The sequence below is a fragment of the Amblyraja radiata genome, chromosome 17 (assembly GCF_010909765.2).
Source record: "Amblyraja radiata isolate CabotCenter1 chromosome 17, sAmbRad1.1.pri, whole genome shotgun sequence".
NCBI classification, from domain to species: domain Eukaryota; kingdom Metazoa; phylum Chordata; class Chondrichthyes; order Rajiformes; family Rajidae; genus Amblyraja; species Amblyraja radiata.
Genome location: NC_045972.1, coordinates 48134335 through 48160814, shown reverse-complemented (window position 1 = coordinate 48160814; position 26480 = coordinate 48134335). Strand labels below are relative to the sequence as shown.

Below are 26480 nucleotides of genomic sequence, written 5' to 3'. Positions count from 1 at the left end.
AGCCATGATCATATCGAATGGCGGTGCAGGCTCGAAGGGCCAAATGGCCTACTCCTGCACCTATTTTCTATGGTGTGTGTGTGGGAGGGAAGGAGAGAAGGGAGGGAGAGAAGGAGAGGAAAGAAGGGAAGGGAGTGAGGGAAGGGAAGGAGGGAAGGGAAGGAGAGGGCCGGCGGCGGGAGCGGTTGCCGAGGTTCTCCCATCTCACCTCTCCTCCCCCCCCCCCCACCCACTCCCATCTCTCACCCCTCCTCCCCCACCACTCCATACCCCCTCCCCACCACACCCCTGCGCGCAACCCGCCCCCAACCAACGCCACCGCCATCGCACCGCCACACCAATCCCATCTCTCACCCCTCCCCCACACAACGCCACGCGCACCCCGCCCCCCCCCACCCACGCCATCTCTCACACCCTCCCCACCAACCCATCTTCCCCCAAGCCCAACTCCACCCACTCCCCCCAACCCAACCCATCTCTCACCCCTCCCCCCCACCCACTCCCATCGTCTCACCCCTCCTCCCCCACTCCATCTCTCACCCTCCTCCCCCACCACTCCATCTCTCAACCCACCCTCCCCTCTCCTCCTCCCCCCAACCCTCCCTCTCCATCTTCCCCTACCCTCCCCTTCTCCCCCTCTCCTCCTCCTCCCCTCCACTCCCTCTGTCTCTTGCCCTTCTGTCTCTGCCCCTTTCTCTCTGTCTCTCCCTCCCTCCTCCCTCTCTAGACGCGCCTACGAGTTGGGAGCTATGCGTCAGTGGATAGGGCGGTTATGGGTTGAAAGGAGCAAATTAATACTATTAATATAATATCAAGTGAGGTAGCAATGCGTGTGTGGGGGGGGGGAGGTAGATAGTGTGTGTGGGGGGGGGGGGTGTAGTTAGTGAGAGTGTGTGTGTGTGTGGGGGGGGTAGATAGTGAGTGTGTGTGTGTGTGTGTGTGTGTGTGGGGGGGGGGGGGGGGGGGGGGGTAGATAGTGTGTGTGACGCCACCCCCGCAACCACACTTTGGGGGAACAGCACTTGCACTTGGTCTAGTATATATACACAATTTAAATCTTCCAATCACCTTTGATCCATAGAACCACTTGCTTTTCAAAGATGCTTTTCAAATGAAAGCGCGTTTCACTAGGAGGGAGGGACCTGGCTTCTGGAAGTGGGAAGATGAGCCGCTGCTGCTATAGAAACGCCGAAACGCAAGCTCAAGTTATTTTTTTGTCGTTTTTACAGTTACGGCTACGATTTTCATTAAAACCGCAATAGTCAGTTATAAGACAAAATCAACTGCGGGACATATTGGAGTTTTTATTTTCTCTCTATTTTTAGCTTGGACTGGGCGCTTGCGTTGTGATTCCAGGTGCAAAACTAAGTAAGTACTTCCCCAAAAGATTTCACGCATCTGTGATCAGATTTCAGTGGCCATCTCATGGGCCAGGCGTTACTTTGTTCAAGGCTCATTGTCATTCAGGTGTGTTTTGGTTGGCAGTAGAGTTTCACATCGGGCGAGTTTCGGTCAGGTGCTGTGGTGTCAGATTTCCAAATATTTGGTGTGGTCCCCACATTTTTAGAAGACGATCAACTAACAGCACAACCTCGGATAGCTCCAAAAATAAAATCTGGCGGCTGAGAAGAGGTTTCCTTTGGGACGTGGATTGGGTCCGCTTCTGCCGTTCGTGGACAGATACCGTATGCTGTAACCAGACCGCACTTTCTGAAGAAACTTCGCCTATTCCTTCGCCCCATAGATGCTGCCTCACCCGCTGAGTTACTCCAGCCTTTTTTGTCTACCTTGCACTAAATCTTAGGTACTTTATATGAAATAACTACCCTGTTTCTTTGTTCACTTGTTGGCGGTAACGTTACAGCATTTTAACTTTAGAACAAATCGTACTCGTGTAAACAGGATTAACCGAGTTGTATTCGCAGTGGAAACAAAAAAATCAGGCAGTATCTAGAAAGAGAAATAGTTAACAAAACCCTTCGTTAAAACTAGGAAGGATAATAAATGGACTATTTTTCTTTCCACTGATGCTGCTTTACTTCCCGAGTCTTTCCAGCATTTACAGTTCTTTTTAAATTTAAGAATTCCAACATATACTTTTTTTTTTTTTTAATTCAGTATTCTGAGCAGCCTATTAGATACTTCCTGGCGAGTTCAACAAAATAGTTGCTGAACCAGTTTTGTTGAAGAATGTCATTACCAATGCAGGAAGCTCCTAATATGGTGAGCAGCACATTCATTGTGGGGTGAATGAGACCACACTTCACCCATCGTGAGTTACAGGAGGCACAGGATATTGCAGATGTGGTAAACCCTTGTGTAGGAAGGAATTGCTGATGCTAGTTTACACCGGAGATGGACACAAAATGCTGGAGTAGCTCAGCGGGGCAGGCAGCATCAAAGATCCTATAGCTTGCTATAGGACCTTTGGGCAGCACGATCACTGGAGAGAAGGAATGGGTGACGTTTCAGGTCGAGGGCCCTTCTTCCTTCTGAATCTTCAGACTGGTTTCTTGGTCCTCCAAAATATTCCAAATGGAATTTAAACTGGAGGTGGTGGAGGGAGGACTTAAGGCAGAAAGGGTTTTTGGGAAGAAAGAGCTGCTTTAAATTTAGTTGCATCTGGTTGGGTAACAAAATACAAATACAAATTTATTTGTCATTTGAGCCCCAGTGAGACTCAAACGAAATTTTGTTTCCATGGTATGGTAGGGTGAAGATTATTCCATGCTTTAATTGTGCGGGGGAAGAACGAATTGCTGTACATATCTGTCTTTGGTAGCTGGAATCTCAAATTGGATTGAATGCCCTCGTCTGCTCCTAATTGGTTTGGGTTTGGTGTAGGAAGGATGTGGAAGCTTTGGAAAGTGTGCAGAAGAGGTCTACCAGAATGATGCCTGGATTAGAAGGTATTAGCTACTGGGAGAGGTTCGACAAACGTGGATTGTTTGCTCTGGAAGCCCTGATAGAAGTGTTTAAAATGATGAGAAACGTAGATAGAATCTTTTTTTCCAGGATGGACAAATCAAATACTAGAGGTCTTAGTTGCTGGGGTTGCTGGTTGAGGTAGATATAATAGTGCCATTCAAGAGACATTTGGATGGACATATGGATATGCAGGGAATGGAGGGATATAGATTATATAGGAGATAAGGGATATAGATTATATAGGTAGATAAGAGTTTGCCTTAGCATCATGTTCAGCACAAACATGGGTCAAAGGGACTGTTTCTGTGCGGTACTGTTGTATGGTCTATATCAGATGTCTATGTGCTTATACTGAGACTCTAGCTTGGTTTGTAATTGACTCTAGCGTGGTATCCCTGATGGCTTTGTGAAATTTGTACCTGTATTTCCTGTCTACGTCGGGATCCTGCAACTTGAAAAGTTGTGTGGGAACTCCAGTGAGTTTAAATGGACCACGGCATGGACTTTGGGAATTTTCAAATTGAAATGGGCCCCATGTGAATATAATGGAAACATGATTGTGCGGGGGAAGAATGAATTGCTGCACACATCTGTCTTGGTAGCTGGAATCTCAAATTGGATCAAATGCCCTTGTCTGCTCCTAATTGGTTGGGGTTTGGTGTAGGAAGGATGTGGAAGCATTGGAAAGGGTGCAGAAGAGGTCTACCAGAATGATGCCTGGATTAGAAGGTATTAGCTACAGGGAGAGGTTTGACAAACTTGGATTGTTTGCTCTGGAAGCCCTGATAGAAGTGTTTAAAATGATGAGAAACATAGATAGGGTAGATAGAACCTTGATCATATTGAATCAGCCATGATCATATTGAATGGCGGTGCAGGCTCGAAGGGCCGAATGGCCTACTCCTGCACCTATTTTCTATGTTTCTATGATGAGTCCAGAGGAGTTTAAAAGGAGTGTGGGGAAACATCACTGCCTTATTCACATGCTGATCCATCCAAACTACCAGAATTTTTGTGTACTATTGTTATAGCAATTGAGATTATGTTAATTATCTTCAAAGTACTGTAAATTGTCCCGGTGAGTAATTCTAATCTTTAATGTGACCATTTTCTTAGTGTGCATAATGAACAAAGTACTTTGTAGTGATTTTTAATTATTTCACCAGGCAATGGCCCAGTCAACAAACTACAAAGAAACATGGCTGACAAAAAGTTAAGTGAACAAGATAATCCTAAGAAGGAACACCACCGTGATCATCGACGCCCAAACAATCATTCCCAGCCTCGCAAAAATCACGGGGACGGCAGCAGAAACAGCGGAGGAAGAGATTACTCCAGACAACATAGGGATCCAGAAAGAGATGCAAGGAGAGAATTATCAGACGAGAAAAGATCTCGAATCAGAGATGTCCACAATCGTGGACCTCCCACAAGGGAGGAGCAGCACCAAATGGAGGAGAGGGAAAATCATAAAAGGGAGCATCGAGACCATCACTACAAACATGAAATAAAACATCATTCACGAACACATGAAAATGTTTCACGTAGTAACCAGCTGCCAAATTACAAAAATGAAAAAGAAATTAATTCTCCAGATGATGGTCAAGTTACCTACAGACATAAAAAGTAAGATGCTTATATAAATTTTGGAGAAAAGTAATTGGTGGTCAAAATATTGTTCAATTTGAGTTGGTGAAATATTCAGTCATACAGCATGAAAACAGGCCCTCGGCTCATCTTGCCCATGTTGACCAAGGTGTCTCATCTACACTAATTCCACTTTGGCCCATATTCCTCGAAACTTCTATCCATTTCCTGAACAAATGTCCTTTAAATGTTGCTATAGTTTCTGTCTCAACTACCTCGTCCGGCTGCTTGCTCCATACACCCACCACCCTCTTGTGAATAAGTTGCCCCTCAGATTCCTATTAAATCTTTCCCCTCTCAGCTTAAACCTATGTCCTCGGGTTCTTGTTTAAGAAGGAACTGCAGATGCTGGAAAATCGAAGGTAGACAAAAATGCTGGAGAAACTCAGCGGGTGAGGCGAAGGAAATAGGCGATGTTTTGGGTCGAAACCCTTCTTCAGACAGGTTCTTGATTTCCCCTACTCTGCATCTATCCTATCTGTTCCCCTCATGATTTTATACACCTCTAAAAGATCAACTTTCTTCCTCTTATGCTCCAAGGGATGCATTCGTAGCCTACCCAACCTCCAAATAGCTCAGGCCCTCAACTCCTGGCAACATCCTCGTAAATCTTCTCTGTACTCTTTCCAAAACAGCATATTTCTTGTAGCAGGGTGACCAACACAGAACACAATACTCCAACTGTATCCTCACCATGGCATCTTGTACAGCTGTAATATAACATCCCAACTTCCATACTCTACATCCTGACTGATGAAGGCCAATGATGAAAGCTTTCTTGACCACCTTATTTACCTGTGACACCACGATACTCCTAGAATCCTCTGCTCTGCAACACTCCTCAGAGCCCTGTCATTTACTGTGAAGGTTTCTGCCCCGGTTAGACTTCTCAAAATGCAACACCTCACATTTATCGGCATTAAACTCCATTAACCAATGCTCGGTTAACTTACCCAACTGATCAAGATCCTGCTGTAACCTTTGATGACCATCTTCGCTATCTGCAATATCACCCACTTTGGTGTCATAATGAAAGACACCGAAACTAAAAGTTCCTTGCGTAGAACATGCATGTTAAGTACGTAAAATCCAAAAAACAAAACATATTTTCTGAAATAACTTTGCACTATGACCTTATCTCCGATCTTAAATCTGTCAAATAATGGAAAGAAATCCTATGACAGAATTGCATCTCACGTTGATGAAAGTTGCAGGTTGGGCAGAAGGTAAAGCCCTGCGAGAGTTTAAAACTGTATAATGTCTTCAGTATGAGGATAATGAAAAAAATACCCCAATGCAGAATGGCTTCATTTAGTATTTCCTCTCAAAGAATCTCAGTGGGAAACAGAAAGATAAAAGGCATAATTTCTTTGAACTTTGGCAAGATCCTTTACATCCGGCCCTTCGAGCCTGCACCGCCATTCAATATGATCATGGCTGATCATCCAACTCAGTATCCTGTACCTGCCTTCTCTCCATACCCCCTTTAGCCCCAAGGGCCACATCTAACTCCCTCTTAAATATAGCCAATGAACTGGCCTCAACTACCTTCTGTGGCAGAGAATTCCACAGATTCACCACTCTATGTGTGAAAAATGTTTTTCTCATCTCGGTCCTAAGAGATTTCCCCCTTATCCTTAAACTGTGACCCCTTGTTCTGGACTTCCCCAACATCGGGAGCAATCTTCCTGCATCTAGCCTGTCCAACCCCTTGAGAATTTTGTAAGTTTCTATAAGATTCCCCCCTCAATCTTCTAAATTCTAGCGAGTACAAGCCGAGTCTATCCAGTCTTTCTTCATATGAAAGTCCTGACATCCCAGGAATCAGTCTGGTGAACCTTCTCTGTAATCCCTCTATGGCAAGAATGGGGCTATCTAGTAAAACAAAAGTCATAGGTTCATAATACTTGTTGAAAACATGCTGAACATTAAATCCTCAATTTAATTTAATAATAATTTAACTACTATCAGTTATTTCTCCTAGCTGTGATGTAACAATCACCGTGACAACATGTGGACTAACATTAAATTCTATATCTTTTTTACCAATTCATGTATTATTTATAGATGGTCAAATTTTATAGCCAACGTCTGTGGAATAGTTTTACTACACAATTTACTTATTAAGAGATTTTTCAGACTACAATAGAACAAATATTTTATTCTTCTTAATAGTTATGCTGAAGAGGTATCGCCTGAATATGTAGGAACCGAAGATAAAAGATCCGAGATGCATTACTTCACTGAAGATTCAGAAGAAATTTTAAACTGTTACAGGTTTCGGTACTTCTGCACAAATCGAGGTAAGGTAGCAAGAGTCGATTTAGATCATGATCATAAAACATAGGTGCAGAATTAAGCCATTTGGTCATGGCTGATCTATATTTTCCTCTTAACCTTTGCCTTTACTAATCATGAACCTATCAATCTCCACTTTAAAAATATCCAATGACTTGGCAATGAATTTCACAGATTCACCACCTTTTCGCTAAAGAAATCTGTCCTCATCTCCTTTCTAAAGGTACGTGCTTTTATTCTGAGCCTGTGCTCCCTGGTTATAGACTCTTCCAGTAGTGGAAACATCCTTTCCACATACACTCTATCAAGGCCTTTCATTATTCGGTAATCTTCAATGAGATCCCCCCTCAATCCTCTCTACTCTTGCTTGTGCAGGCCCAGAGCCATCAAACACTCCATTTGTGAACCCAATCATTCCCAGGATCATTGTCGTAAACCTCCTGTGGACACTCTCCTACACATTCTTCCTCGGATATGGGGCCCAAAACTGTTCACAATATTCCAAATGTGGTCTGACCAGCATTTTATAAAGCCTCTGTATTACATTCTTGCCTTTATATTCTAGTCCTCTCGAAATGAATACTAACATTGTATTTGTCTTCCCTACTACTGACAACCAGCAAATTAACCTTTTGGGAATCCTATTCCAGCACTCCCAAGTCCCTTTGCACCTGCGATTTCTGAATCCTCTTCCCATTTATAAAATAGTTGATTCCACGCTACGTTCCATTTTCCACTTGGCCCACTCTCTCCCAACCTGTCCAAATCCTTCTGCAGACACCCTGCTTCTTCGACACTATCTACCCTTCCACCTATCTTCATAGATAGGTCGGAGTTAAAGGGAAAGAGAGTAAAGGGATGGTTAATGACCCCAGAATTAACAAGAAAGAAAGCTCACAAAGGGATAGGAGCGTATATGGCCAAGTGTAATAGGGATCGATGTGAAAGGTGAGATGCGTAAGGAATTAAAAGTATTGTATATGAATGCACGAAGTATAAGAAGTAAAGTAGATGAGCTTGGTAGATATGACATTGTGGGGATTACTGAGACGTGGCTGCAGGAGGATCGGGCCTGGGAACTTAATATTCAGGGTTATACATCCTATAGAAAGGACAGACAGGTGGGCAGAGGAGGGGGGGGGGGGTAGCTCTGCTGGTGAGGGATGGAATTCAGTCCCTTGCGAGGGAAGACATAGGGACTGACGAGGTAGAGTCACTGTGGATTGAGTTGAGGAATCATAAAGGCAAGAAGACACTAATTGGTGTTATCTATGGACCCCCAAAATAGTAGCCCGGATTGGGGGTAGGATGTTGACATGGATAGAATATTGGTTGGCAGACAGGAAGCAAAGAGTAGGAGTGAACGGGTCCTTTTCAGAATGGCAGGCAATGGCGAGTGGAGTGCCGCAAGGCTCGGTGTTGGGGCCGCAACTGGTTACCATATATATTAATGATTTGGAAGAGGGAATTATGAGCAACACTAGCAAGTTTGCGGATGACACAAAGCTGGGTGGCAGTGTGAACTGTGAAGAGGATGTTAGGAGGTTGCAGGGTGACCTGGACAGGTTGAGTGAGTGGGCAGATGCAGTATAATATAGATAAATGTGAGGTTATCCACTTTGGCGCAAAAAACAAGGGGGCAGATTATTATCTCAATGGGGTTAGGTTAGCTAAGGGGGAGGTGCAGCGAGACCTGGGTGTCCTTGTACACCGGTCACTGAAAGTTGGCTCACAGGAACAGCAGGCAGTGAAGAAAGCTAATGGAATGTTGGCCTTCTAGCAAGAGGATTTCAGTATTGGAGTAAAGAGGATCTTCTGCAGTTGTATAGAGCTCTGGTGAGACCACATCTGGAGTATTGTGTACAGTTTTGGTCTCCTAATTTGAGGAAGGACATCCTTGTGATTGAGGCAGTGCAGGGTAGGCTCACGAGATTGATCCCTGGGATGGCGGGACTGTCACATGAGGAAAGATTGAAAAGACTAGGCTTGTATTCACTGGAGTTTAGAAGGATGAGGGGAAGATCTTATAGAAACATATAAAATTATAAAAGGACTGGACAAGCTAGATGCAGGAAAATTGTTCCCAATGTTGGGCGAGTCCAGAACCAGGGGCCACAGTCTTAGAACAAAGGGAAAGTCATTTAAGACTGAGGTAAGATAAAACTTTTTCACCCAGAGAGTTGTGAATTTATGGAATTCCCTGCCACAGAGGGCAGTGGAGGCCAAGTCACTGGATGGATTTAAGAGAGAGTTAGATAGAGCTCTAGGGGCTAGTGGAGTCAAGGGATATGGGGAGAAGGCAGGCACGGGTTATTGATAGGGGACGATCAGCCATGATCACAATGAATGGCGGTGCTGGCTCGAAGGGCCAAATGGCCTCCTCCTGCACCTATTTTCTATGTTTCTATGAAGCAAAACATCTTGTTGGCTGTTTCCAATATTAGTGTAATTTTGGTGGTTAATATTTGCATGATATGTTAAAATAAACTTACTCTGGCTGTTTGTTCTTGTACAACACTGGAGATAATTATTGAGAATAAAATGTTGTTCTTTTTATAACAGAACCAGTCAAGCTATGATAATAATGATAAACAATTCACAACAATAGCAGCGTTCTGCCCAGAGGAATAGGTGTCAAGTGTTGGGAATATCTGTTTTGTCTTGGCTGATAAGCTTGGCTGAGTAATTAGTTCCTCGCCACCAAACTATTTGTTAATGACAATCTTGGTATGAAAATTGCCTGTATTTTTAGGACAAGAGTTTAACATTAGATAGAGTTATAGAGTCAAACATCACGGTAACATGCCCTTTGGCACAGCAGTCTATGTTGACCCAGCTGCCCCATTGACATTCCTTCTCACCTGCTTGTGTGTGGCCCGTATCCTTTTGAACCTTTCAGTCCATAACCCATCCATGGTTTCTCTACTTCCCTGTTAAACAATGGATCAACATTAGATACTCTCCAGTCATCTAAGACCTTGCCTGTGACTGGAGAAAGATCTTTGTCACAGCTCCTGTAATCTCCTCTCTTGCTTCTCTCAACAACCTGGGATAGATCACATCAGGCCATGGGGATGTATGCACCACCTCCTCCTTAATGTCAAACAGCTGTTACATATTGGTAGACAAAATTGCTGGAGGAACTCAGCGGGTGCAGCAGCATCTATGGAGCGAAGGAGATACATATAGGTTACATATTGGTATTCTCCACATTGATCTCACTGGCCCCCATGTTCATCTCCTGGGTGAAAACAGATGCCCCAAAAATCTTAACAAAGTACTCATTTAGTACTTTGTTTAAATCCCAAGAGTCTAGAGTGTTTTATTGTCATATGTCCCACATTGGACAATGAAATCCTTGCTTGCTGCAGCACAACAGAATATGTAAACATAGTACATAACGGGAAAAAACAAAGTTCAGTGTGTGTCTATATCCCCTGAGTCCAAAGACAAATTCCCTCCTTTATCCTTGAGCGCTCCTACCTTCTTCCTGGTTGCCCTCTTGTCTTTAATGTAGGTATAAAAATCCTTGAGATTGTCTTTAGTCTGACATGCTCATGCATACTTGAATCAAATTAGGTAAATATTCTCAATAGATTGTGCTTCATTTCACTTTTCGCACTATTCCAAGATGAAAGCGTTTAAAGTTGACACCTTGACGATTAAATAACATCTGACTTGTTTTGTTGCAGGTCTCTGTCAGTTGGTGGAGGTGTTGCTGAATCTCTTGATTCTGGTGTGTGGGGGTATCTCCTACAGTGGTACCGGTGGCTACACAGATCTCTCCAGCCTAGGAAGTCTATACTACTACACATTTGGATCAGCTTATAGTGGATTTCAAGGAGCAGAAGCTGAAAAAGTAAAAGAATTAGATATTGCGTTCTATCAGTTAAAGCTGCCTGTAGTCTCCGCCACGATGGCATACAGTGGGGCCTTGATGTCTCTGGCATGCCTTCTGCTGTTATTAGGCCTCGCTCGGGTACCCTGGAGATGTCCATTCTTGATGGTTGGTGAATGTGCCCTGGATATAGCAATAGCACTTGGCTACATACCTGCTGTCTTTTTTTATTTTCAACACCTGATTGAGGGCTACAATTCAGAAGTGTGTAAAGAGAGGGAGAGCATGTACAAAAGTAAAGGCTACAAGGGGTTTAACTGTAGTCTGCATGGTGCTGACATTGCTGGTGGTCTGTTTGGCTGCCTAGCTGTCATTGTATATTTGCTAAATGCAGTAGCAGCAATATTGGCATTTAAAAAGGTTAGAAGATTAAAGAGATCCAAAGAAGAAGATAATGCGAACGGGATTGATGTTTAAGGGTTCAATCCTAACCCTACTGCACATAGGTTTTTTCATAACAATGAAGGAAATCACAGAAGCTAAACAGAAGCGATAAAATTGGTTACATTTTGTCTTACGTGGATAAATAGTCACATTTTCCTTCCAAAAGGAAATATAATGTGACTGTCTTCTTTCTTTATATCAGGAGATGGCATTGGTAGATATTAACATAAAGGGAAATAGTAATACCATCATCTGAACTTTCTACAGCTATTTGTTCAATAATTGAGCACACTTTAAATATTGTGTTAAAAACTAATGGTTAAAGACAGAAATACACAAACCCAACATCCTTTTATTTGTTTCCTAATAATTGCAGTTAGATGATCTATAGATATGTCATTATGTTTTTACCACAGATTATCTGCACCATATCTTTGATTAACCAGTGGAAAAGCAAGATGGATCTTTTATTTCTTAAGTAGGGGAGGGTAGATGGATGCCTGGAGGGGTTTTGTACATTTTCTATTCATTGCTAGAACTTGTGCTTAAATGTATTATTGAACAGTAGGTAATTGTAAAATCAATGGTCATTTAATTGATAGTGGATATATTACAAGTGCCAGCCTATAATTAATTATCATTTAGCATTAGACCATTACATCAAAACATATTTGGTGAGAGAAATGGAAATATTTTCTCACTGGTTCTGAAATTGAAGATTGTTTAAAGATAAATCATTTCATCTCGAAGTACATAATGCTAGTCCAACAAAACCGAAATGTGCATTCCATTTGGTCTCTTCACTTAAGAGTTTAAAATATCTCAACCACAAGGTAATTATACATTGGTGTTAATCATGAATACATGATCACAAAAGATACATGATTAAAGATTTGTTCGGCTTTATTCCACATAATTTAGTCATTGAATTTCTAACTGTGGGTTAATTACAATTTAAATAAATTTAGCTAAACCCATATCCTTAACCCATAACCCATGATTGCATTTTACATTATAGATAGCATTTGGAGTATTGTGAGCAGTTTAGGCCCCATATCTGAGGAAGGATGTGCTGGCATTGAAGAGGGTCCAGAGGAGGTTTACTAGAATGATCCCCGGAATGATTGGGTTAACATATGATGAGCATTTGAAGGCACTGGAACTATACTCGCTGGATTTTAGAAGGATGAGGGGGTAGCTCATTGAAACTTATCAAGTAGTGAAAGGCCTGGATAGTGAAGATGGAGAGGATGTTTCCACTAGAGGGAGAGTTTAGGACCAGAGCCCATAGCCTCAGAATAAAAGGACATACCTTTAGAAAGATAAGAAGGAATTTCTTTAGTCAGAAGGTGGTAAATCTGTGGAATTCATTGCCACAGACGGCGGTGGAGGCCATGTCAATGCATACGTTTAAGGCAGAGATTGACAGGTTCTTGATTAGTGAGGCAGGAGAATGGGGTTGAGAGGGAAAAATAGATCAGCCATAATTGAATGGCAGAGTAGACTCGATGGGCTGAATGGCCTTATTCTGCTCCTAGAGCTTATGAACATGAAAAATATGAATTGATGACAGCATTCGTTTATAAATTATGCTGTGTATTTTTGAAAAGCATATTTAATCTGGGTGACAAAATACATTATTTTTAACATTATTAAAGAACATACTAATGTCCAATTTGTCTTTGTTTTTGTTCAATTCCATTATATCAGCAGAATGTAACCAACTTGCATTGAATATCATCATATCATCATCATATATATAATATTTCAGCGGATGCAGAAACGACGACTAAGTTTTCTGAACGGTTTTTATTGAACACTCGTTCCTCAGCAAACAGTTCTCTGCAAACACGTCTGAACACAATGGTGGTCAGCAAAACAACTGTGGCGCAAAAGCGAAATCGCGCAAAAACAGCAGCCCCTCCCGCACGGGTAACCGGACGGTTCGACCGGAACGCGTAGTCCGAGGTCGGGGGGCGAGCGTAACATTCAGGGCCGGCAGAACAGAACCGGAGGGACGCGACAAACGCGAACGAGGGACGGGCGTAACAGGGGACCGGTGAAACATAACTGGGAGTAGCAGGTGCAGAGGGCGGCAAAACGGCTGGTGGACGGCCACTACGCCGCGGAGTGGCCACCGCCACCGGGCTATCCTCGTCGATGTGAGCTGGCTTAAGGTGGCTGACGGAGACGAACTCCTCCCTGCCACCCATGTCCAACGTGAACGTCGAGGTACCAGTCCTCAGCACCCTGTATGGACCTTCGTACACCCGCTGTAACGGTGAGCGGTCAGCATCCCTATGAAGGAAAACATAAGCACAATCCCGTAACATAGTCGGCACATACACTGCGGACGACCCGTGTCGGGAAGTGGGAACCGGGACCAAAGGTCAGGTAGCACCGCCAAAGCCGGGACCTCCTGATCGCGGGTGGCGGGCAGAAAATCCCCAGGTACCCGCAAAACCGAGCCATAAACCAGCTCGGACAAGGAGGCGTTGAGGTCTTCCTTAGGCGTAGTTCTGATGCCTAGGAGAACCCAAGGCAACTGGTCAACCCAATCCGATGCTGGTGAGCCGAGCCTTCAACGCCGACTTGTGTCTGTGGAAACTCAACCAAACTGTTGGACTCCGGATGATACGTGGTGGTCTGGTGCAGCTTCACGCCGTACAGCTACGCCATACCACACCACAGGTGAATTGGGCCCCATGATCGGTAGTAATATCTGAAGGGACCCCGAAACGAGCGATCCAATGGGAGACAATGGCTAGTGCACAAGCCTCAGCGGAGGCATCGATTAACGGTATTACCTCCGCCCACCTGGTGAACCTGTCCACGATAGTGAGTAAGTGAGTGGCCCCACGCGAACACGGCAAGGGGCCCACCAGGTCGACATGGATGTGCAGGAACCTGCCGTCCGGAACAACGAAATCCTGCACGGGCGGGCGCACATGCCTCTGCACCTTGGAAGTCTGACAGGGGATACAAGCGCAGGCCCATGCTGCGACCTGCTTCCTTAACCCGTGCCAGACTAACTTGGCCGCGACCAGGGCAGAGGTGGCGCGAATGGACGGGTGAGATAGGCTGTGGATGGTGTCGAAAATCCGATGGTTTGGATAGGCACATGGATACGTGGGGAATGGAGGCATATGGATCACATGCAGGCAGAGGAGATTAGTTTAACTTGGCGTCATGTTCAGCACGGACTTTGTGGGCCGAAGTTGTCTCACCTCAACCCCCCGACCAGACACATGAACTGGTTTCTCTTCCACAGATGCTGCCTGACCGACTGAGTTCTTCCAGTACTTCTGACTTAGTTTTGGACGCGGGCAGTTTAGTTTTCTCCCTGACCTCTTTAACTCCTTTAAAATTTAAAGTCTTAATTTAATGACAAGCCATCAAAAGCCTAACGGGGGACACAAGGAACTGGAATGAAATGTTGTAGGAAGGAACTGCAGATGCTGGTTTACACTGAAGATAAACACAGAGTGCTGGAGTAACTCAGCGGGAGAGGCGGCATCTCTGGAGAGAAGGAATGGGTGACGTTTCGGGTCGAGGCCCTTGTCCAGTTGACGTGGCTCCAGGCTGCAACGTGGGACAGGGTGATTTTCCAGACCAGAGCTGTGAACAATAACTAGATTATCTCTGGGGATTAGCCTCGCGATCTTGATTCACATGATCTTTGTTGTCGCTCACTGGGGGGGGGGGAACCAGGAGGTCATTGTACTCACTCTGATGCCCAGCTCGGCAAGGCTGGAGACTGGGTGAGTCTAGAGTGCACGGCGCTTCTACAGTGGCTAGTGTGTGTGTGTGTGAGGGGAGAGAGAGAGAGAGTGACGAGCAAGGTGTGGAGAGAGCAAAGATCATAGCTTTGAGAGAGAGAGAGAGAGAGAGAGAGAGAAGGAAGGGGAGGGAAGGGGAGGAGGATAGTGCGTATGTACAGAGAGCGGAGACGGCGGAACCGCAGCCTGTGGATGTGAGGGAGAGAGAGAGACTGCCGGTGTTTGTGTCAGTTTAAGGTACAGAGTGGGTGCTGTGGTGCGGGGGTCCCAGTGTGTGTGTGTGGGGGGTCCCAGTGTGTGTGTGGGGGGTCTCTGTGTGTGCGGGGGTCCCAGTGTGTGTATGCGGGGGTCCCAGTGTGTGTGTGGGGGGTCCCAGTGTGTGTGTGGGTGGAGTCCCAATGTGTGTGGGGGTCCCAGTATGTGTGTGCGGGGGTCCCAGAGCTATATCTAACTCTCTCTTGAAAACATCCAGTGAATTGGCCTCCACTGCCTTCTGTGGCAGAGAATTCCACAGATTCACAACTCTCTGGGTGAAAATGTTTTTCCTCTTCTCAGTCCTAAATGGCCTATCGCTTATTCTTAAACTGTGACCCCTGGTTCTGGACACCCCCAACATGGGGGACATGTACAAGGCGCCTGATTATGAATGGGTGTAACCACATTCCGGGAAATAGATAATGGGAATTAAATTTACGTAAATAAAAGTTAACTCTCCCCCCTCTGAACATCAACCGTCTCAACTTTTCCCACTCCCCTTCCCTACTCTAACCTCCCTCCCTTCCGAAACTCCTTCTCTCCAGAGATGCTGCCTGGCCTGTTGAGTTACTCCAGCATTTTGTGTCTAAAAGCCTGGTCATTGTCAGTAATATCGAGGGCAAAGTGCATGTTTAAGGGCCTGTCCCACTTTCACCACCTAATTCACAACCTCAGCCGAGTTTGCCCTTGTCTCATACTCGCAGCATGGTCGTCACGAGGTCGTAGGTAGGTCGTAGCAGGCCGTGATGCTAGTCGTAGGTACTCGTGGCATCAAGTAGGTTGCGGCGTTTTTCCTAGCCTGATGAAAAATGTCCACGAGTGAGAAAGGTTGTGAATTAAGTCGTGAACGTGGTGCAGCTGGGCTTGTACACTCTGGAGTTTAGAAGGATGAGAGGATATCTCATTGAAATATATAAGATTGTTAAGGGTTTGGACACGCTAGAGGCAGGAAACATGTTCGCGATGTTGGGTGAGTCCAGAACCAGGGGCCACAGTTTAAGAATAAGGAGTATGCCATTTAGAACGGAGACGAGGAAACACTTTTTCTCAAAGAGAGTTGTGAGTCTGTGGAATTTTCTGCCTCAGAGGGCGGTGGAGGCAGGTTCTCTGGATGCTTTCAAGAGAGAGCTAGATAGGGCCCTTAAAGGGCCTGTCAATAGACAATAGACAATAGGTGCAGGAGTAGGCCATTTGGCCCTGCGAGCCAGCACCGCCATTCAATGTGATCATGGCTGATCATCCCCAATCAGTACACCGTTCCTGCCTTCTCCCCATATCCCCTGACTCCGCTATTTTTAAGAACCCTAACTAGATCTCTCTTGAAAGCATCCAGAGAACCGGCCTCCACCGCCCACTGAGGCAGAGAATTCTATCATTTGTTTGTGCACGTCGGGTTGATTGCATTAGTCGAAACGGGGGGTGGGAGATTGCAACCTTCACCTGGTCCGCCAAGTTTCGACAAATGCAACCAACCCGGCGTGCACAATCAAATAAGATTTTACTTCGGAGTCACGTGAGTGACTACGTGAAGAAGACCGTCCAGGCGCACGCGCGTCATCTCGTCAGGCGCATTGCGCTGCGACCACGGTAGGAGGATGGACCTCCAAGCGGTGATGAAAGAAAACCTGAACGTAAGTATTTTCTATTTTTACTATCAGGCTGCTTTTCTCCGTAGACTGCGTGCAGAGACACAGGCAAGTCTTCTGTATGGAGAAAGGTGGGAGGAAGAATAGTCAGCGCACCGCAGTAAGCACTCAATAACACAAAGTGTCTGAGAGTAGCGGGCGCCCGACTAAAAGTCGATTGTAAAGAAATAACAATTTTACCCGGGGGGGGGGGGAAGTCCCGTTGAAACTCCCATAGGAAGCAAGGCCATAAAGAAATAACAGGCCTGGAAGACTCTGAGGAGTCTGAACTATAGAATTTATAAACTGGAATTCCTCATGGGTAAAACAAACTCCAGAAGGAGTATAAAAGACGCGGGCTTAAAGAGCAACCGCATGGAAAACCCAGAAGAGGTTCTGGGAAACTCTGGCCCAGATTTGAGCCAGCGACCGAAATGCCTGATGATAAAGATGAACATATGGGCTGACCTGACAGAGAGGCAGCACCAGAAATGTCTGAAAGATACTACAGACGTTGGTCTACAGGAGACCCAGAATATGGAGCAGCACCCAAAAGTGGGCTGCCAATATACAGCTCAATGGAAGAACTTGATGTACCCCAAAGAGGGACAAAAAAGCGTAGGCCTATCATAGAGCCATTGCATGTAATACCTGATATGAAAATCCAGGTGAAACCCATTATGAGGAGGAATATCCAGAATACTCTGATAACGAATCAGTTGAGGACCAGAGCCAATGCAAAAAAGAAAAGTGCCAGGGCTGGCCCAAATGTTCTCTAGTCCCAGAAACAAGGGACAACCTCTATCAGAGGAGATAGCAGAGAGTATAAATTACCTGCTTTCCCATCAGTTGGAAGACCAACGATGGATGAAATTGTGAACAAATATAAAATCCCGCAGAACTGTGCTCGGTTAGGAGTTCCAGCTGTTAACAAAGAAGTGTGGAATCATATGGGCACTGCAGTAAGAGCTCAAGAAATGAGGTTACAGCGGGTATTAAAATGAATGGGGTCAGGCATTACGGCATTTGCCAGAGATCTGGAAGAAGGAAATGTGACAATGTCACAACAGGATGTGATGGGAATGATGTGTAATGCACATTTTTGGAGTAAGTCTGTGATAAGACCTAACATACATCCTAAGTTTGCAGGGCTTTGTAAACCATCTAATATATAATTGCCACACTTACTCTTTGGAGTGGTGCTTGCCAAAAAACTGAAGGTTCTCAACGAAGAATCAGTAACCATCGGGATGATGAAGCCACCGATGTTTGGTAGCACAGCTAGAAGGCAATATCCATACCGAAGGGGAACTGAATAAAACCCCAGGACGTGGAGGACATGGTATTCCCACAAGGGGCAAGGTACAAAAAGTGATACCGGTAAACCCTGAGGTAGGTGGTTCTGGCTCTGAAAGAATATCAGATGTGTCCTACTTACAAATTGGGGGTGGGTTACAATTATTTTTAAAAGAATGGAAACTAATAACATCTGATGCATATATACTGTGCAGTATAATGAGGTTTAGAATTGAATTTTAACAGAATGAAACTCCCCTACTCAACATATTCCAAAAAGTATTCAATTTTCTCTAAAGAAGAGATTAGAAAATTCAAATAGAAATTGATATTTTGAGTAAAAAAGGGGTAATAGAGAAAACAACATAAAATACCTCACAAATCTCAAACCTTTTTTGTACAGTATAAACATTTCAAAATGGAGATTTTACTAATGCTTTGCAATTAATTTCAACAGAATGCTATATGGCAAGCATACATCTCCAAGATAAAGATCGTAGAGATTTCAAATTTGTCTGGATGACTCAATTGTGATAATTCAAAGCATTGCCTATTGTGTTAACTTCAGTTACTAGATTGTTTACAGAACTGCTGAAACCAATCTTAGCATTGTTAAGAGCTCAAGGCCATTTGATAATGGTTTATTTGGATGACATGTTATTGTGGGAGACACTGAAGACATGGCAACAAGCCTCAGTTTTAAAAGTTAAACTTACATTTCAATAACTGGGCTTTGTGATTCACCGAGAAAAATCCAGACTGACACACAACAAAATAATTGATTACTTGGGGTTCACTATTAATTTAAAACACAAGACAGTGAGCTTACCCAAGGACAAAAAGTTGCAAGTGATTAGGGTTGTAAGAGCTAATTGCAGGCAAACAACCATCAATCAGTCAAGTAGATTTAGATTCTGGAGTAGTTCCTGAGGATTGGCGGGTAGCAAACGTAACCCCACTTTTTAAGAAGGGAGGGAGAGAGAAAACGGGGAATTACAGATCAGTTAGTCTAACATCGGTAGTGGGGAAACTACTAGAGTCAGTTATTAAAGATGGGATAGCAGCACATTTGGAAAGTGGTGAAATCATTGGACAAAGTCAGCATGGATTTACAAAAGGTAAATCATGTCTGACGAATCTTATAGAATTTTTCGAGGATGTAACTAGTAGCGTGGATAGGGGAGAACCAGTGGATGTGGTGTATCTGGACTTCCAGAAGGCTTTCGACAAGGTCCCACATAAGAGATTAGTATACAAACTTAAAGCACACGGCATTGGGGGTTCAGTATTGATGTGGATAGAGAACTGGCTGGCAAACAGGAAGCAAAGAGTAGGAGTAAACGGATCCTTTTCACAATGGCAGGCAGTGACTAGTGGGGTACCGCAAGGCTCAGTGCTGGGACCCCAGCTATTTACAATATATATTAATGATCTGGATGAGGGAATTTAAGGCAATATCTCCAAGTTTGCAGATGACACTAAGCTGGGGGGCAGTGTTAGCTGTGAGGAGGATGCTAGGAGACTGCAAGGTGACTTGGATAGGCTGGGTGGGTGGGCAAATGTTTGGCAGATGCAGTATAATGTGGATAAATGTGAGGTTATCCATTTTGGTGGCAAAAACAGGAAAGCAGACTATTATCTAAATGGTGGCCGACTAGGAAAAGGGGAGATGCAGCGAGACCTGGGTGTCATGGTACACCAGTCATTGAAAGTAGGCATGCAGGTGCAGCAGGCAGTGAAGAAAGCGAATGGTATGTTAGCTTTCATAGCAAAAGGATTTGAGTATAGGAGGAGGGAGGTTCTACTGCAGTTGTACAGGGTCTTGGTGAGACCACACCTGGAGTATTGCGTACAGTTTTGGTCTCCAAATCTGAGGAAGGACATTATTGCCATAGAGGGAGTGCAGAGAAGGTTCACCAGACTGATTCCTGGGATGTCAGGACTGTCTTATGAAGAAAGACTGGATAGACTTGGTTTATACTCTCTAGAATTTAGGAGATTGAGAGGGGATCTTATAGAAACTTATAAAATTCTTAAGGGGTTGGACAGGCTAGATGCAGGAAGATTGCTCCCGATGTTGGGGAAGTCCAGGACAAGGGGTCACAGCTTAAGGATAAAGGGGAAATCCTTTAAAACCGAGATGAGAAGAACTTTTTTCACACAGAGAGTGGTGAATCTCTGGAACTCTCTGCCACAGAGGGTAGTCGAGGCCAGTTCATTGGCTATATTTAAGAGGGAGTTGGATGTGGCCCTTGTGGCTAAGGGGATCAGAGGGTATGGAGAGAAGGCAGGTACGGGATACTGAGTTGGAAGATCAGCCATGATCATATTGAATGGCGGTGCAGGCTCGAAGGGCCGAATGGCCTACTCCTGCACCTAATTTCTATGTTTCTAGGTTTCTAAGTAGCAAGTCTAATTGGCAAGTTAATTGCTTCATTTCCAGCTGTTCAGTTTGGACCACTGCATTATCAGACAGCTGCAGTGAGCAAAGATATCAGTATTGGGACGACATGCTGGACATTTCGATAGGCCTATGCAACTAACTAACACAGCAATTGAGGATATAAAATGGTGGATTAAAAATGTGGATTACTCTTACAGGAATATTCTGATTGAATCACCAGCTACCATTTTACAAACAGATGCAAGTGCACTGGGATGGGGAGCTGCGGATGCCATCTCAAGCTGTGGAGATAGATGGAATGCAGAGGAAGAATCTTTGCTCGAGACACATGGCATTAATTAGCTTGAATTACTAAGTGTATTGCATGGGTTGAAAGCCCTTTGCCGAAAGGTACAACATTTGCATGTACAGGTTCAGATTGACAACACTACGGCAGTGGCACATGTCAATCACATGGGTGGAATCAAGTCAGAAGCATGTGACAGATTGGCAAACATGATTTGGCACTGGTGCATTGAGAAAGATATTTGGCTTTCTGCAATTTACCTACCAGGTAAATTCAACATAATTGCAGATACTAGGTCAAGCAATTTCAATGACAACACAGAATGGATGTTAAATCGTGACATTTTCCACAAAATTGTGAAAACATTTGGGAAACACCATAGATGAGTTTACGTTAAATTGGGGTGGAATGTTTTGTATGCATTTCCTCCCTTTTGTCTCATCAATAGGTGTCTACAGAAGATCAAACAAGATTATGCTTCAGGATTGTTGGTGGTTCCAGATTGGCCCACACAAACATGGTATCCATTAGGGTTAAAAATGGTGACTGAACCCATTATGGATGTCTTTAGACAAGAAAACCTACTTGTGCACCCTGTAACTGGTGAATTTCATCCTTTACATGATCGTATTGATTTATTGATTTGCAGATTCTGAAAAGTACCTAGAAGCAGTACATTTTCTTACATTAAGAAATGGGAACAGTTTCTCCAACACAAAATATTTCTTACCACACTGCAGACGCTTCAGATGTTGTAGAAATTTGTCAAAATTACATTTTGAGGATAATTTAAGCTATAGTGCGATCAACACAGTAAGGAATGCTTTGTCGGCATACTTATCGAGACCATCGGAACATCAAGTTCTAGGATCACACCCTTTGACTTGTAGATACATCTTTAATGCTACTTAGGGATTGGGATCCCATCTCAAATTTGTCGTTAGACAAAATTACAATAAAAGTAGTCATGTTAATGGCTTTAGTATCAGCTCAAAGAGTACAAACATTACACAAGTTAAGGATAGACAGAATGGCAATGAAAACAGAGGAAATTACATTCTATGTCTATGACCTGCTAAAACAGAGCAGACCAGGAGTCTCGGGGTGTAAATTGATTTTCAGCATATCCTGCAGGTCAAAGACTTTGTGTAGTTACATATTTAAAATACTACATTGAGACTACCAAACATCTTAGAGGTGTAGAATCTGGATTATTGATCAGCCATAAAAGCCACACAAAACAGTAACAACACAAACAATTTCAATATGGCTGAAGAAGGTGCCATTGGATGCAGGAATTGATACTGACAAATTTAAACCTCATTCCACCAGGGCGGCAGCAACATTGGCGGCCAAGGATTTGGACGTTCCAATAGACCATATCCTTGCGGCTGCAGGTTGGGAAAATGAAAGGATGTTGCACAAGTATTATCACAAAGAAATTGCAGACCCTGGTGTATTTGGTGGTACTATTTTGAATTCAATATTAAATGTCTCTAGAGATTAATATGGGACACATAATTTACCATAAAATAAACCATTAATTAATTAAACAAGCATGATGGTTTGCATGTTATTGACTGTTTTTCACTCATAGAGTCAAGCAAAATGCAGTGATACGCCAGAACCCAATCTACGGCCTGAAATCACAAAGCTTTAAAATCTTCACATAGTCACTCACGTGACTCCGAAGTAAGATTATACGAGAACTTACCAGTTTGAAGTTTGATCTTTATTTTATGAGGAGTTACGTCGAGGGACTACGTGCCCTCCGCTCCCACCCTAATAAGATCAAAGATAAGTTAAGTTTGTATCACGTAGCTTACTATTATGCTTCGGAGTATATCACCTGTGATTTCACACCGCTGCTTTGAAGTTTGACGCGCCTGGACGGCCTTCTTCATGTAGTCCCTCGACTTAACTCCTCATAAAATAAAGATCAAACTTCAAACTGGTAAGTTCTCATTTAATCTTACTATCAAATAGAACAAGTTGTCCTACAACTTTAGGCTGTGCACGCCATATGCAAGAAGAAGAAATCGAAACAGGGTGAAGGTTGTAACCTCGCACCCCATCTACCGGTAATTCTATTGAAAATAATTAATTGTCACAAAATATTCACCACTAGCCTCGGTGGTAGGATTGGAGGTTGGAGTGGTCTATAAATGATTTGCCGTTCCAAGGCATTGTTGGTGTTGGGATGAACAGTTGCAGCGGGTGAACAGTAATGTTGGGTTTGTCAACCCTGCAGTTGGGCGAGATGCCGGTGGACATTCAGGGGATGATGCACTTGGTGCAGCACATCTCTGAGGTGGAGAAGATGCACGTAGCCATTAAGAACTCTGCCAGAGGAGCGCTGTTAGCCGGAGTCGTCACCTTTGCTGGTGGCCTGGTGGGAGGCCCGCCCGGGATCGCAGTCGGTAAGTTTAGTCTGGAGATACAGCATGGAAACAGGCCCTTCGGCCCAGCGAGTCCATGCCGACCAACAATCGCCCGTTCACACTGGTTCTATGTTATCTCACTCCTCACACAAACGTCACCTCTCCACGTCCTCCACAGGTTCTAGTCTGGTTTCACTCTCGTCCTGCTGAATTTCACAGTTTAAATCCTAGAACTCCAGAGTCTGGACCCAAAACGTTGACCATGCCGTTCGCTCCACAGATGCTGCCTGACCCACTGAGTTTCACTAGCTTTTTAAAAAGGAACTGCAGAGGCTGGAAAATCAAAGGTAGTCAAAAATGCTGGAGAAACTCAGCGGGTGAGGCAGCATCTATGGAGCGAAGGAAATAAGCAACTTTTCTGGTCGAGACCCTTCTTCAGACTGATGTGGGGGTCTCGACCCAAAATTTTGCCTATTTCCTTCGCTCCATAGATGCTGAGTTTCACCAGCGGCTCGTTTTTGCTCCAGATTCCAGATGTATTTTGTGTCACCACAGTAGTTGGGCAGCTTGTTGAAAGAGACATTACTGGGCCCATTCACCTCCTCCTGTTAACGACCTAATTGTGTTAGTAAGTTCTCGTGTGTACACCAGCGGCTTGTTTTTGCTCCAGATTCCAGATGTATTTTGTGTCACCACAGTAGTTGGGCAGCTTGTGGAAAGAGACATTACTGGGCCCATTCACCTCCTCCTGTTAACGACTGTGTTAGTAAGTTCTCGTGTGTACACCAGCTAATCATGAGATACCTGCTATGTCACTTCCCTGGCTGACTTGACAATGGATCTTTGATCAAGGGACCTTGGACTGCTGGAACAGAGTCATAGAGTTATCCAGCACGGAAACAGGCCCTTCTGTTCAACTCACCCACACTGACCAAGATGCCCCATCTACGCTAGTCCCATCTACCCGCGTTTGGCCCATATCCCTCTAAACCTTTCCTAACCATGTAGCTGTCCAAGTGTCTTATACATGTTGTTCTAGTCCCTGCCCCAACTACCTCCCCTGGCAGCTCGTTCCATACACCCACTGCCCTTTGTGAGGAAACATTTGCTGCTTCAGGTTCATATTAAATCTTCCACCTCTCATCTTAAACCGATCCCCTCTGGTTCATGCTTCCCCAACTCTGGGTAAAAGACTGGAGAATGTAGAAGACCGTAGACAAATGTCAAACAGTCCCTTCGGCCCACCGAGTCCGTGCCGACCAGCGATCCCCGCACACTAACACTATCCTACACACACTGGGGACAATTTACAATGATACCAAGCCGATTAACCTACAAGCCTGCACATCTTTGGAGTGTGGGCAGAAACCGGAGCATCCAGAGAAAACCCACTTGGATCATGGGGAGAACGTGCAAACTCCATACAGACAGCACCCGGAGTCAGGATGAAACCCAGATCCCTGGTGCTGTGAGGCAGCAACTCTACCGCTGCGCCACCCTGCTTCCCTGCCTCCAAATTATGCATTGTAAAGATAGAAACTAAATGCTCTTCCCTCTCCTTTGCTTTCCCCAGGGGGTGCGTTCGGTGGTCTGTTGGGGGCGTGGATGACCAGCGGACAATTTAAACCAGTGCCGCAGATCCTGATGGAGCTGCCACCAAACCAACAGCTGCTGCTTTCTAATGACGTGAACAACATTATCCAGAACCTGGACTGGACCGATGTTGTCCAGCTGACATCGTTAGTGATGGGAAACGCTGTCCTGAAGCAGCAGGTCGTGGCAACAATCTGTAGTTTCTTCATGAATCAACTCAATGCAGAGGTACAATATCAGGACTGAGACCAACTTGTGCTTCAAATATGGATTGCATTGCGTGGATAGGTACATGGTGTGTTGCCGACTGAATCAAGGATCTGTAGAGAATGCTAGCTCGATTATTCTGCTGCAACTTTGGGCACTTCTGCTGTTTTCAATATTGGGGTCATTTGGTGACGTGTGTGGCTCCAAGTCCAATATTCAGCACCATTGATTTAAATGGAACTGAACAATAAGTTAAGTATTGAACTGGTGGCCAATGCAATATTGTCCATCATAGCCCCATCATCCAGGATCAATAACCACCCCAATATATCAGCTTCTGGATTCATTGTATTTATTTTAATTGGTCAGTTGCCTTCTCTTGCCTTTTGATTTGTTGATCGTTAATGAATTGGAAATGGACTGGGTTCACAAGAAGGGAACGATCTGCTGAAGCGTTCAGGAAACTCAAGGAGAACTGGTTCTATTTTTAAAAGGCTTGTTAATTAATGTGGTGATACTTGATAAAGATGGTGCTTGGAGTGATGATGTGAAACTATGCTTTGTAGTTCCTGGGCATGTTTTTCTCGCCAACCAGACATCTCACTGAAGCTGGTGGAAGGAGACGGTACACTAGATTCTGAAGATAGATCAAAATGCTGGAGTAACACAGGGGGTCAGGCAGCATCTCTGGGGAGAAGGAGCGGGTAACGTTTCGGGTTGAGACCCTTTTTTGGAGTTGCGATCAACTGTTGAAGATTTCATCACAGCCTCAGCTTCTGCTTTATCGATGGTGGGAAGGAGGTGAGGGGTCAGGAGATGACCAGTTTCAAGAATACTTGACTCGGCTCTTGTGACCGCAGTTTCTTGGTGACTGATCCAGTTAGATAGTTACTGAGTGTTCTGTTCCGATGTAGGAAGTGTTGGCAGTGATGAGGCCACTAATGTTTAGACAAGGTGGTCATCTCGGACACACTGGGAGATGGGCATTGCCTGGAATTTTTGATTGTTTGAAAGGTAGTAATAGCATATATTTAGTAGTAGTAGTAGTAGTAATAGTAGTAGTAGTAGTAGTAACAATAGTAGTAATAGCAGTAGTAGTAGTAGTAGCATATATTTTATTTCACACATGTAAAATACAAAAAGTTAAAAACAAAGGAAAATAACAATGAAATGAACAATAAACCTAAACACAACTCATTAAATAACTTCTCATAAACATCACAAATTAAATCTTACATGTTTGAAAAGGAGGAGGAAGTATACACTTATTTATTCCAACCGCTTCTCTGCTACTCCTCAATTAATTCACAAACTTTATCTCATATATATATATATATACACATACACACAAACATATACATACATGTATCCATACATAAGCCACATACATACACATATAAGCAACATATAAGCGGTGTTGGCTCGAAGGGCGGAATGGCCTCCTCCTGCACCTATTTTCTATATACACACACACACACATATCCACGCACACAAACATA

General features: G+C 44.2%; 2 protein-coding genes and 1 long non-coding RNA gene across 5 annotated transcripts; 2 read left to right on the top strand and 1 right to left on the bottom strand.

The window, feature by feature from the left end:
- The first annotated feature begins 1215 nt into the window (after positions 1-1215).
- On the top strand, positions 1216-12263 carry LOC116982879 (MARVEL domain-containing protein 3-like). Of its 3 annotated transcripts, none has more exons than XM_033036426.1 (4): positions 1216-1368; positions 4095-4554; positions 6751-6878; positions 10566-12263. In XM_033036426.1, exons 2-4 carry the CDS (start codon positions 4127-4129, stop codon positions 11186-11188), a joined length of 1179 nt encoding a protein of 392 aa, XP_032892317.1. In that variant the 5' UTR covers positions 1216-1368; positions 4095-4126; the 3' UTR covers positions 11189-12263. The 3 variants fall into 3 exon arrangements, with proteins under 3 accessions (XP_032892317.1, XP_032892316.1, XP_032892318.1); XM_033036425.1 differs by lacking the exon at positions 1216-1368 and adding an exon at positions 1495-1804; XM_033036427.1 differs by lacking the exon at positions 1216-1368 and adding an exon at positions 2203-2223.
- LOC116982889 lies at positions 7491-26372 on the bottom strand. The gene is made up of 3 exons (XR_004414552.1): positions 26146-26372; positions 14782-14786; positions 7491-7502 (listed from the first exon to the last, which is right to left on the bottom strand). It is a non-coding gene; the product is annotated as an uncharacterized LOC116982889 (long non-coding RNA).
- On the top strand, positions 15105-25478 carry c17h19orf12 (chromosome 17 C19orf12 homolog). The gene is made up of 3 exons (XM_033036436.1): positions 15105-15171; positions 23052-23220; positions 24755-25478. The coding sequence occupies exons 2-3, from the start codon at positions 23061-23063 to the stop codon at positions 25018-25020; spliced, it is 426 nt and encodes a 141-aa protein (XP_032892327.1). The 5' UTR covers positions 15105-15171; positions 23052-23060; the 3' UTR covers positions 25021-25478.
- Positions 26373-26480: the final 108 nt, after the last annotated feature.